The sequence below is a fragment of the Palaemon carinicauda genome, chromosome 5 (assembly GCF_036898095.1).
Source record: "Palaemon carinicauda isolate YSFRI2023 chromosome 5, ASM3689809v2, whole genome shotgun sequence".
In the NCBI taxonomy this organism is placed as follows: Eukaryota; Metazoa; Arthropoda; class Malacostraca; order Decapoda; family Palaemonidae; genus Palaemon; species Palaemon carinicauda.
In genome coordinates this window covers 105,576,635-105,590,998 of record NC_090729.1, presented here as the reverse complement: position 1 = coordinate 105,590,998, position 14,364 = coordinate 105,576,635, and the positions used below count along the sequence as shown (strand labels likewise).

Sequence of the window (14,364 nt, the reverse complement as noted above, 5' to 3'; positions counted from 1 at the left end):
CCGAGCAGAAGTTATTTTATTTAAAGTTTTTTTGTAAGGTAATGACTTTATATTTTTCTTTAATCCCACATTGAGATAGTTAAAGACTGGGGAAAGGGACACCTTGTGTGAGGAAAATGGTAATGAGTCACGGTTTGTGTAACTGTTGTATATTGTGAAATTTCCTTGACCGTGACAAAGTTATATTAGATATAAAATATTTTTATTGTATTGTAATAGTCCAAAATCAATGAGTTTTGTATTATTTAAAATTGATTTTGGACTACAATGAACGTTGGTTCTCATTTTTCCTGGATAGTTTTATGACTGTGTATGCCTGTATTAATAACTGTGATGTAATATAAATGTATGTAATTGGACCAATTTAAGAAGGAATGGATGATAATCTAATTTTCAGTTTTTATGTATATCCATTGTTTCTCATGGTCTATCGGCTATTCCCAACAGACTTTTTTTATATATATTATTAAACTGTCAAATGATGTACCCAATGTTATATGTACTAACTGAAATTGTAAAGAGTTAGTGTAAGGCGTTGTTGCTAGTCATGAGTAATTTTGAGATAGACTAAAGAGCTAGTGGGGGGGATGTGAAAAAAAAAGTTTAAAATAAATACAAATTATCTAAATTTTTCTAAAAATGATTTTAACATTTTTTCTTAATTTTTATTAATAATAACAACAATAATAATAATAATAATTATTATTATCATCATCAATAATAATTATTATTAATAATAATAATAATCATTAATAACAATAACAATTAATAATAATAACAATTATTGATAATAAAAATAAAAATTATTACTAATAAAAACTGTAAACTCGCCACCATTCTCCCACACTCCCATTGGTTATATCCCTACTTTGATGCTAGTTACCGCCATAAGATACTGTTCTCCAGTTGGTCTGCATCTATCACATCATGCATTGACACATCAGCGTTCCTCGAGCATTTTGTTTCAGCAGCGCTATCATTCACATTGAATTCAAGTTGATGATTTTGCTTTCGTGCATCTAATTACCGTGCTGAATCGTGTTGCGATTTTAGATTCACACGTTATTTCCATGGGACCCAGGAATGTTGCTGATGTGCATGGAAAGAAGAAGAGGATGTTTTCTATGAAGACAAAGCTTGAAATAATTAAGAAGTATGAGGCTGGCATGCAGTTAAGTGCGATCCCTAAGGAATATGGTTAAAATCCATCGACAATAGGCTCCATCCTTAAACAGAAGGAAGCCATCAAATCAGCGACACCTTCTAAGGGTGAGACTGTTTCCTCCAGCAGGCTCCATCCTTAAACAGAAGGAAGCCGTCAAATCAGCGACACCTTCTTAGGGTGAGACTGTTTCCTCCAGCAAGAGGAACCACATCCATGATGAGATGGAGACGCAACTTCTACTTTGGATTAAGGATAAGGAAATCGCTGGACACGCGATCACCAAGACGATAATCTGACAGAAGGTCAGCATCATTTTCTGTGATCTCAAGAGTGCTCAGACCATAGACAACGCCCCGTTGAAAGTTTGGTAAACTTATCTCTCTTGGGGAGTACGATAGCCTGCCCAAACTATCTTCATCTACCCCTCACCATGATTGATTGATTTGAGATTTTCTGGCATCCTGACATCTAAGGTCATTGACGTCGATACTGTTTATTATAAATAATACAATAAAAGAATATTCAATAAAAACCATAATAGCAAAGATTTCATTTTAAAAGTTAAAAATCTTTTATAAGACCTGCTTCTGAAATAAAGCTAAAAATACCACCAGCATGGTAGGAAACAGCTTGTCCAAGAATCTTGGCAAGGATGAACCTGCCATCCTCACCTCGAGCCTCAAACACATATCCATTTCTTTCACTACTATATGTGGGGCATTCGGTTAACATAACTGTCAATGATACCAAACAGTCGTTGCAATATGCTTGATGTTGGCCAGCCAGCAAAAACTCATTTGTCATCAGAGTGTGACCAATGCAGAGATGACAATGAGTAGTCTCCCACTTTCGGGGCATCCCATTATACTTGCAAGGGGATATAACATTTTTTTTTCTCATCTTAGTTTCACGTAAACTATCCCAATGCTATTGCCAATTATTATAAATAAAATTTTCAATTGTAGGTAAAAAATCATTACTGGGAATGGGATACCTTATTGGTAGCAACTCTGCTACAGCACTCTTTGCCAGTGAATCCGCCTTCTCATTTCCAAACACATCTACGTGTGCCGGAACCCAGCAAAACCTGTTATACCTTTCATAACAATAATTAAAATCTTTAAAACTAAAGGATTATTGGAATTTAAAACTTCTAAAGCTTGTAGGACACTTCTTGCATCACTAAAAATGGTAAAATTGCCTTCGTCTTGTGACGCTATTTTCTCAATAGCGGTTAGTATGCAGGCAATAAATATAGAGGATGCTACAGGACGTGCACCTCTACAATTAAAAGCACTTCTATATACTCCAAATCCAATGCCCACATCAGATTTGGAGCCATCAGTATATATAAAAGTTAAATCCCTATGTTCTTCAGCATGTACCATAAAGAGCAACCTAGCTTCGTAGTCATGTTCTTCTTCATACGAATAAAATATTTACAAAAAGATATATCCGGTAATTTCCATGGAGAGGATAATGATATCCTACAGGGTAGCACTTTATTTTTGCCTAACATAAACAGTCAACTAATGTTTTAACCTGGAAGCCATAAGGTTAAGGAGATTTTGGGTGTAACTCAAAATATCTATAATGCCTTACAAGGTTAAGACTTAAGGATTCTTTGCAACCTAAACCAATAACGAAGAAATCCGGTAGAGGTCTAAAGGTAACTCTCCTGCGTCAACAAGGAGGCTTGGGATAGGCGAAGTTCTAAAGGCTCCTGTGGACAATCTCATACCAGCAGGGTAAATAGAATCTAAAATTTTTAATCAGCTTGGGGTGGCTGAGGAGTATATTTCCCACCCACAGCTAATTTTAGAAAAAATAAGGGCCTTGTGTAGTTTTAAAAGTTTTGCGGTCTGCCCCCCCCCCCCACCCCCACGATGCATGGGAAAAAACTTTAAAAAGATTCAGAGCCTCAAGGCATTTTACTTTTAAGGCTTTCAAGTAAGGAACCCATGCATGCCTACAATCAATTATCAACCCTAGAAATCTAACTTCACTTACACATGGGATCCATTGACCTTGATGTATATATTCGGGTCTGGATGTACTCCCCGAATACGACAGAAATGGAAAACAACAGTTTTACTTGTCAAAAACTTAAATCCATTCATATTGGCCCACTGGATAATTTTGTCAATTGAGAGTTGTAGTTTTCTCTCAACCATTACCATTCTAGCTCCAGCAAATGATATGGTGAGATCATCCACAAATAGTGTAGAGAGAATATCTTGAGGGAATGACTGAGGATATCCCATTAATGACTAGTGCAAATGGGGTTACACTTAGCACACTACCCTGGGGAACTCCTCCTTCCTGACATTTCCTCTCAGATAGTTTCCCACACTCATTTGAAAAAAAATCTAGGTGAAAGAAATGATTGAATAAACAGTGGTAGCTCTCCTCTTAATCCCAATTCATGAATGGTTTTAAGTATACCATATCTCCATGCAGTATCATATGCCTTTTCAAGGTCAAAAAAGACTGTTACATGGTGCTGTTTGGAAGTAAAGGCTTCACAAATAGAGGATTCCAGTCGTATCAACACATCAGTCATTGATTGCATTTTCTAAATCCACACTGGATAAGTGATAAAATGCCCTTCTTTTCCAGGTACCACATCAGTCTTGCATTGACAATCTTCTCCATATTCTTATATAAACAAGATGTTAATGCAATTGGTCGATAGTTTGCAGCTAAAATCTTACCCTTACCCAATTTTAAAACGGCTAAAATAATGGCTAGTTCCCAAACACTTAATCAACTATGATCATGCGATATTCTATCAATAATACTTAAAATAAATAACTTGGTATTAACATGTACATGTTTAATCATTGCATAAGGAATTTCATCGGATTCAGGGGCTGTATCATTACAAGTAGAAAGTGCAAAATCAAACTCTCTTTCAGTAAGAGGAGAATTGCATGACTCCTCCCTTCCTCTTGCAAAATTTAAAACTTTCTTTTCTTCACTGTTCCTATACTGATGACCTGTAGCTGTTTCACACTTGCATGATACATTTGAGAAATGATCAGCCAGGGCATTGCTAACCTCATTTGCTTCGGTCACATACTGACCATTTACCTTCAAAACTGGTGGTGAGTTGGTGTAAATTTCTCTGCTATTTTTTTTTACTTTCCTCCAAACAGAAGATGTTGATGTTCTACTGTTAATGGAGGAAACAAAATATACCCAAGATTGGCGCCTAGCTCCTTTCATGGCACGGCGGAACCGTGCTCTACATTTCTTTCAAATAACTAAATTCTCCTCAGTACGGCATCTGCACAATGGAGTTAAGGACCTTTTTGTGGCTCTGTGCAGTGCAGTTAGTTCTGAAGACCACCAGGGGATTGGTCGTCGTTTGAATAACCCTGTTGTTTTGGGAATTGAATTGACTCCTGCTGTATGAAGAGTTCCATTCAGTGAGTCTATGGCATCATCAACACTTTTAAACTGTTCTGCAATTCCCCCGATCTCACTTAGCTCATGAAATCTATCCCAGTCCGCCTTGTCAAGATCCCATCGTTGAGATCTTTGTAAAGGGGGACCACTGTTTGTGTTTATAATGATTGGCACATGATCACTAGTATGCCAATCATCTAATGTCCTCCAATCAAAATCAAGAAGGCAGTAAGAGCTTGAAATTGAAAGTTCAATGCATGACAGAGTACCTGTCTGAACAAGAAAGCGTGCGAGCTCTCTTGTATAAAGGAGTCCAACATCCTCATTTTCTACAGTTTATGATATAATATTGCCCCTGGTGTTTGCTAAAACATCGCCCCATAAAGGAACTCTACCATTCAAACCTCCAAGTAAAAGAGAAGGTTGAGGGAGTTGTTGAATCACCTCTACTAAATCATATGAGATGTTGTCATTTGGAGGCAAGTAGAGAAAATATTGTACCAACCGTGTGTCACACGATCGTACATAGTTAATTTTGTGTATATATTGCTTGTATCTTCGCTTACCCCTCGCACTAAAAAGAACCTGAAAAAAACATGTCTGTTTTTCTCATTGGTAACTCTGTTGATTTTGAACAGGAAATTTCCTGTTGCCTTGAGCTTTTGTATATGAAGGAGAGTGTTCTATAATAAACTCACTCAGTTGCTTTCATCCTGACTTTGAGTCACAACCTTATCTCAGCCCGTCACATTGGTGACCCCGGAGTGACTTGCTCCTCCCGCCTTCCACTCCCCCTCGCCCCTCAATCGTTGGTACTATGGCAGACTCTACGGAAGTTAGTGCTGCGGCTGCCCCATTGAAACTTTCACCGTTCGCCAGCGGAGAGGTGTTTGCTTGATTTCAGCGTGCAGAAGTCGAGTTTCGCATCAAGGGCATGACTCGCTCAACCACCAAAGCAGATTATGTTCTCGCACCGATACCCGAGGACACCTTCCCGGAAATATCCGACTGGCTTTGTGAACAAGGAGACACCCCAATAGTGTATGACGCCCTCAAAACATACCTTCTGCAGCAGTACTTGCCGTCGCCAGCCGCCCGTATAGCAAAGATTTTTCAGCTCTCTCACCAACCGTTGGAGGACCAAAGGGTTTCGCTCGCCCTCAGGGAAATGACCAGTATTACTCGCCTGCAACCTGCCGCACACGGCTCTCCTTGTGAGGTGAACCTACTTCGTGCCCTTTGGATAAGCCGTTTACCCGAACCTGTACGCCCTGCCATACCCGATGTCGATAGTTTACCCATAAAGGAACTGATGACCAAAGCCGACGCCCTTATGGACAGCCACTTCATGACCTTCAAAACCTCCATCAACGCCTCCACTCCGGACGAAGAGGACACCTATTCAACTTCAACCGAAGCCGACGTGAATGCCGTAGGACACACACGCCTATGAATGCCGTAGGCCTATGAATGCCGTAGGACACACACCCCTACCCCGTGACGAGCCGGAGCGGCAACAAAGCCACCCATCATCCACCACTCGCTCATGCCCCAACCAACGACTTCTACAGCCAGTCACTGCCGCTAATCGGCCGGTTTTATTTATTTATTTTTTTTTTTGCTACTACCACTCCAGATTCAGGGTGCCCTATTTAACATGTTCAGTATGTCATTTTTTGGGGGGAGCCATGTACCAACCGTGTGTCACACGATCGTACAGTTCATTTTGTGTATATATTGCTTGTATCTTCGCTCTCCCCTCACACTAAAAAGAACCTGAATAAACATGTCTGTTTTTCTCATTGGTAACGGTGTCGATTTTGAACAGGAAATTTCCTGTTGCTTTGAGCTTTTGTATATAAAGGAGAGTGTTCTATAATAAACTCACTCAGTTGCTTTCATCCTGCTTTTGAGTCACAACCTTATCTCGGCCCGTCACAATATGGTGTATTTTCTTCCCATATCAATCTGTACAACCTTTGCCTGCAGAGGTGTATGAATAGGCAAAGATATTTGGGGAAATCTAGAAGAACGTATATGAGATTTCCACCATGGCTCCCTACTCGGTGGTCATATGGTGACCTATAACTAATATATTCACGAGGACAAGGAGAATTGAGATCAAGTTTGCTCTTCTGTAGACATATAATTATGGGGGAGTACTCATAAGTGAAGAGCTTAAGCAAAATGGAAGAAAAAATGATCTCATCCACATATGGCACTCGAGTAACCTCTCTTATAGTTTTATATCTAATCATGTCCTGTTATTCAACTCCCAATATTCTTCTGAGGACTTTGTTTTCAAATCTACAAAATCTGTTCTATAAGTGTTTCATTGTCATACCACGACACATGTCCATACAGGAACACCGATTTCACTACACTGATATATAGCCTGATTTTTATATGTAATTTGAGATTTAATTTCCAAATTTTACTTAACATAGCCATTGTCTGATTTCCTTTGTTTCAATTTTTCATCAAACTCAAATTTTAAAAACCCTGTATTGGAGATCATAGTTCCTAAATATTTAAATGATTACACCTCAATAATACTCTCTCCTACCAATGATATTTCATCTTCCACCGCATATCCCACTCTCATTATCTCTGTCTTTCTTTTATTTATCTTGAGCCCAACCTCAAGTGATAGTTCATGCATTCTGGTACGCAACCTTTGCATGTCCTGTGGTGTTCTGCTAATAAGGACAGCGTAATCAACATACTTTACAACAGCTAATTTCCCGTTACCAATCCAATCCAATCCTTCCCCACCATCCCAAACTGTTCTATGCATTACAAAATCATTGAAGAGGATAAACAACATATGTGACAACACATTCCCTTGGAGTAATCCAGTGTTCACTGGAAATTCATTTGATAGGACTCCACTAACATTAACTTTGCATTTGCAATCAGATCTCTTTTTTTTGTCATTGTCACCAAAACTCCTAGTTCCCATTCATCAGGCTTTGCTCCTCCACGCCACGTTCTATAAAATAAACTTGTAAGTATGGCAGGAGTCACTTGATTTTCAGCCAATATCATGTCAGCACTTATTCCATTGTATCCAGGGGATTTGAGTTTTTTAAGGATAGCTTCGACTTCAAACACACTGAATTCATTCATAGCCGTATCAAGGTCATCCTCAGCTTCAGGTATATCAATCAAATTATTCCCTTCATATCTCCTATTCATGGCCTCACCAAAGCGTTCCCTCCAACGTTTTCTTTCTTCATCTTCTGTTGTTATAACAGATCCATCTTTCTTTTAGGTGGGTATATGCTTCTTCTTTGCCCCAGTAGAGATTTCAGTAATAATTCTATGAACAATTCTTACACCATAGCCACTCCCTGAATTCATAGCTTTTTCAGCCTCATTTGCTTTCCTGTGTAAATGTTCTCTCTGGTCACTATTCTTTTTACTTCACTGTCAATATTGGAATACTTTGTATGCTCTACCTTGTAATTTTTATCACGTCCTCGAAACTTTCAACAATCAATTTCTGTCTTTGTCTCCCTTTTATAGTATCCTTACTATCATTTGATATCCATGGTTTTCTCCTTGTAACTGCATGTCCCAAAACTTCACTACCACTGACTGATGTATGTTCTTAATATCATACCATTGTTCATTAATTGTCTACTCTTTCTCTCTTAAAAGTCTCCAAGACGGCAAATCAATTCCTACATTCAATTTCAAAGGTTTCTCTGTGCTCATTTTCTAGAAGCTTATTTCTATCAAACCTAGGTATTCTATCTACATGTCTGTTGGGTGCTTTCAGTTTTAATTTTAGTGTGGCATTGAGAAGCAGGTGATCACTACCAACATCTGCACCTCTATAGCTTCTTACGTTTCTGAGTCCTCTTCTCTCTTTAATAATGTACAATAAAATCCCAAAAATGCTCCTGTTCACTCGAACAAACATGTAAAATTTCTAAAAAAAAAATTGAAATAGCCCCTTATTATTATAATTATTACTAACTAAGCTACAACCATACTTGGAAAAGCAGGATGCTGAAAGTCTAAGGGCTCAAACAGGGAAAAATAGCCCAGTGAGGAAAGGAAATAACGAAATATACAAACTGCAGAAGTAATGAACCACTAAAATAACATTTTAAGACCAGTCCCAGCATTAAAATAAATCTTTCATAAATAAACTATGAAAAGAGACTTCTGTCAGCCTTTCCAACATATAAACATTCAATGAAAGTTTGAAGTTTTGAAGTTTCACGGATTGAACTGCTTCTTAAAACGCAAATATATTACGTACTCAATATGTATCTCTAGGAAATGCGTCACTGAAGAAAATTAATACGCAAAAAACGGGAATCTTAAATAATTCTTATCATTGCAATCATTAATTAAGTTAGCAAGCAAACCGGTAAAAATGTTGACAGTCCTACCACCAGGACTAGACTGCCCCTAGAATCTAAAGGTCCATTCTATGTGACAGATATATTTATAACTCTTCGGGGGCTGACCTCCCCATTTTTATATCTTCCTATATAAGAGAAAAAACGTAAAAAATCTTATAAATGTATAAAAAACACATTATTAAATCTGAAAGTACAATTACTATGCAGGAATATTGAACTTCAACACAGATCTACATCAGCTAGGTACTCACGTGGAGATGGAATCATTTAGGAAAATGGTCTCCAGTTAGACCTTAGCATTTATAATTTTCGAGTATGAATGTCAAGTTTTCATGGCTGTTCACTGTATAATCATCTCAATGATTATAAAATATATTTAACAAAAAGATTTCCAGGACTCCAAACAAATATTCAGACCAAAAAAAAATCCGGGCAAAATAATTTAGCTAAAGGACAATTTTAAACCACTTCCTTTATACATACCTGCAATGGCTCTCCTGCACAAGGTTTTTCCATTACTGTGACTAGACATTCCTTCTCAACAATCGTTTTATGAAGAAAATCTAATATTTCTGTCTCCCAATAACCATGCAAATTTCTCTGAAAATAAAATTGGATTAAAAATTTTCATACTATATGCAAAAACCACTACACAATTGCGCTGTTGCTGATAATTCTAGCTTATTTACTATTATAAATCAACATAAATTATCTTTTAAACCGTTGAACTACTTTGCAATACTAGTACTGTACAGGAATACTCCAATGTAGTACTTATAATTCTAAACTAGTAATGGACTTAAAAAAAGTAAATATAATAGTGATAACAACTGTACATTATGCCCAGTGAACAGTGAAACAGCTCATAAAACGACAAAAGAAAAGACATAAAACATAAGTTCATATTCTTACCACTTTTATTTGCACAATGTACATTTTTATAAACACCAACGAAACATACAAATAAAAGAGAAAATACAAAGACAAATGGAATTAAAGTTATTAAATACCAATAGTCAAAGTATTTATTATCATCATTGTCACTAGCTAAGCTATATCCCTAGTTGGAAAAACAAGATGCTACAAGGCCAATGGCTACAACAGGGAAAATAGCCCAGTAAAGAAAGGAAATAATGAAACAGATAGAAGAGAACTCTTACCCAAAATAGTGTAATACCATGGTACAGAGGTTAACAAATGAGGAAAAGAAATAAGATTGAATAGTGCCTGAGTGTACACTCAAGCAAGAAAACTCTAACCCAAGACAGTGGAAGACCATGGTACAAAGGCTATGGCACTACCCAAGACTAGAAAACAATGGTTTGATTTTGGAGTGTCCTCCTAGAAGAACTGCTTACCATATCTGAAGTCTCTCTACTACTCTTACCAAGTAGAAGTAGCCACTGAACAAGGCAGTAGTTAACCCTTTGAGTGAAGAAGAATTCTCAGTTATCATAGGGTTGTCAGGTGTATGACGAAAGAGGAAAAATGTGTAAAGAATTGGCCACACTATTTGGTGTATATGTAGGCAAAGGAAAAATGAGCCATAACCTGAGAGGGATTCAGAGCAGTACTGTCTGGCTAGTCAAAGTACCCAATAACTCTCTAGCTGTAGTATCTCCACGGGTGGCTGATGCATTGGCCAACCTACTACCTATATTTAACTAACATTTAAGTTTTGTAGTTCCAAAACAATGCCTATCACAAGTTGTTAAAGAGACTGATAATGAAACATGAAATTATGCCTCATATACATAACTATATTTTATTAGGTAATTCGGTGCAATATGCTATACCACCTATTGAATTATAATACAATATTATGTATAAAAACAAGAGTATATCATACACTCTACTAAAATTAAGGCCTAAATCTAGTTTTCATGTTTCTTTATCTTACTGTCCATTAAAGGGAGGTGTTTCGGTTCCTTAGATTTGGGCAATAAGCTAGAAAATTTCACGTAGTCAGCTGAATCACACAATCATTACAAAAAGACCAACTAAGTATTGATACAATGAAAAATCACGCAAAGACTGTAATTATACTGCATTTCCATTATCTTAAATTTTTGGTTTTGACATACTTTCTACCGTTGATCCTGTTACAAATACTTGACTTTATTTTGAAATGTAAGAAATAAATTCTGAACTAAAAGAGTACATTGTTCAAAACCAAATATGTGGCTGCAGACTTAGCTTTTCAATTGTTCCCTTTCCATATATGTTTACCTAATAAAATTAGTTTCCACTTCTTGAGAAGTGGTGTAAAATTACAATAATATTGAGAACACTAATGATCAGTAGAAACTGAAAAATATGTCTTGAGCCACAATAGATTGTAAAAATAGAGTTTGGGTGCAATAAGCTCTAGCAACATTAAAATGCTTTATACTCCAAAGAAAAATCTACGGTAACTTTGGTTAAAAATCCTCTATGACACAAAGTTTTCTTTAAAACTACTGTATATACTAAACGAAAGACGGAACATTTTAAAAATGGAAGAATAGAAATTGATAAAGCAAAAGAAACACTAGTTACACCTGGAAAGTTACTAAAAGGGGGTTTTGACATTGGAAAAAAAAATGGGGGGCAATGTTGTGAGGTCTCAAACAACTTTCCTGCGCAGGGATATAACAGGGAATATATAAAAAAAAATATTGTGCAATAAAATAATCTTTTAAGTATTCTGGGAGTCACTTCATTTTCGGACGATATCATTTCAACAGTTATTCCATCGTATCCAGGGGCTTTACATCTCTTGAGTTTTTTAAGGATAGCTTCGACTTCCAACATACTGAATTCAGTCATGGGCATATCAAGGTGTTCTTCCTCAGCTTCAAGTATATCAATCAAATTATTCCCTTCATATCTCCTTATTCATTATCTGACTACAGTGTTCCATCCAACGTTGTCTTTCTCCATCTCAAGTGTTATAACAGACCCATCTCTCTTTTTGATGGGTATATGCTGCTTCTTCTATGCCCACGAAAAGAATTTATGAATGATTCTTTGAGCAATTCTTAAACAATAGCCACTCCCTGAATTCATAGTTTTGTCAGCCTCATCTGCATTCCTGTCTGAATATTCTCTCCAGTAATTTCTGACTTTTGTTTAGACTTCACTATCAACACTGAAATACTTAAAATGCTCTATCTTCTATTTTTTCATTATTTCCTCGAAAACATTCAACAATCAATTTCTGTCTGTATCCTTTTTATAGTATCCCAAGTATCATTTGATATCAATCCCCAAAAACTTCACTACCAACTTACTGATATATGTTCTTGATATCACACCATTTTTCGTTAATTGTCACCTCTTAATCTCTTATAGAGTCTCTAAGACTGCAATTCAATTCCTACATTCAATTGCAAATGTTTCTTTGTGCTCAGCTCATCTTCTAGAACTTTAGTTGTATCAAACCTAGGTATTCTACCCACATTTCTGTTGGATGTTTCCAGTTTATATATATATATATATATATATATATATATATATATATATATATATATATATAGGCCTATATATCTATAAATATACATTTATATATCAATATATAATATATATATATATATATATATATATTTATTTATTTATTAAGTCTAAGGAAAGCAAAAACGACAGAATGGCCCCCAGTCCCAGGGGCTAAGAATCTCCTAGTTTATAAATACTAAAGGAAAATTGAAAATTGGTAATTGCAACGTTAGAACCATGAATCAGATTGGGAAGTTATAGCAAGAGGAGAATGGATTTATAAAATATAGTTTGAATATCTTGGCCTTAACTGAAACATGGTGAAAGGGGATTGGTAAAGAAATTTTAGACCAAAGCAATATATATATATATATATATATATATATATATATATATATATATATATATATATATATATATATATACATATACACACATTATACATATATATATATATATATATATATATATATATATATATATATATATACTCAGGAAGAACAGATGGAGTTGGAAGAGAAAGGGTAGGGATGATGATGACACCAAGAGCAGAAAAGGCATTAATGGAATGGAGAGCTGTAAATAGTAGATTGTTACTTGCAAAGCTTAAATAAAAGCAGTTCAATATGAGTATCATAGTTTGCAATGCACCAACAAATGATTCCCTTGAAGAAAGGAATGATGAATACTATGAAGAACTGCAGTGTAATAGATGAGATCTCATAGAGATATGAAATGGTGATTGGTGAATTCATTGCTAATTTGGAAGGAATAATCAAGGTATAGAGAATGTGATGGATGTTTAAGGGTCTTGGCAAAGTTGCAAATGCAAATGGGGCACATTTTCTAAGTTCTTGTTCAACGAACAATCTTGTTGCTGGAGGTCCCCTTTTCCAACACAAGGACATCAACAAATATACATGGACTTCTCCATGTGGCAATTATAAAAATCAAATAGATCATATAGCCATTAATAAAGAGAGGAGTAGGACTTTAAGGAATTCAAGAAGCTATAGAAGTGCAGATATTGGTAATGATCACCAGCTCCTCATTGCCACACTGAAATTAAAACTGAAAACACCCAACAGAAATGTAGATAGAATACCTAGATTTGATATAAACTAATCTTCTAAGAGATGAGCAGAGAGAATCCTTTGCCATTGAATGTAGGAATCGATTTGCAGTCTTCGAGACTTTAAGAAAGGAAGAGCAGACAATTAATGAAGAATAGTGTGATATTAAAAACATATAATCACTCAGTTGGTAGTGAAGTTTTGGGGCATGTAGTTACAATGAGAAAACCATGGGTATCAAATTATATTCGGGATACTATAAAAAAGGATACAAAGACAAAAATTGATTGTTGAAAGTTTTCGAGGAAGTAATGAAAACTACAAGGTAGAGCATGCAAAGCATTCGAGTATTGAAAATGGAGTAAAACGAAAAGCCAGGAATGACTGGAGAGAATATTTAGACAGAAAAGCAGATGAGGCTGACAAAGCTATTAATTCAGGGAGTGGCTATAGTATAAGAACTGCTGATAGAATTATTAATGAAATCTCTACTGGGACAAAGAAGAAGCTTATACCCATATAAAAGAGAGATGGATCTGTTATAACCATAGAAGATAAAGCAAGCCAACATTGGACACAACACTTAAGTGAGTCAATGAAAGTGAGTCAATGAATACGAGATATGAAGGGAATAATTTAATTTATATACCTGAAGCTGAGGAAGACCTTGATGTGCCCATGAATGAATTCAGTGTGTTTGAAGTTGAAGCTATCATTAAAAAACTCACGAGATAGAAAGCCCCTGGATACCATGGAATAAATGCTGAGATGATATTGGCCAAACATGAAGTAATTCCCAGAATACTTACAAGATTATTCTGTAGAATGTGGCGTGAAGAGGAGTGTTGGTGAAAATGGAAAA

The 14,364-nt window shown here is 36.1% G+C and overlaps 1 protein-coding gene across 1 annotated transcript in view; it reads right to left on the bottom strand.

Annotated features, from left to right (window-relative positions):
• The window catches only part of LOC137641382 (RING finger protein 17-like), a 1,982,860-nt gene that overhangs the window by 128,140 nt on the left and 1,840,356 nt on the right, over positions 1-14,364 (bottom strand). The window contains exon 31 of the mRNA XM_068373901.1: positions 9,439-9,555. Coding sequence (XP_068230002.1) covers positions 9,439-9,555 — 117 coding nt within the window. The remainder of the gene's footprint in view (positions 1-9,438; positions 9,556-14,364) is intronic.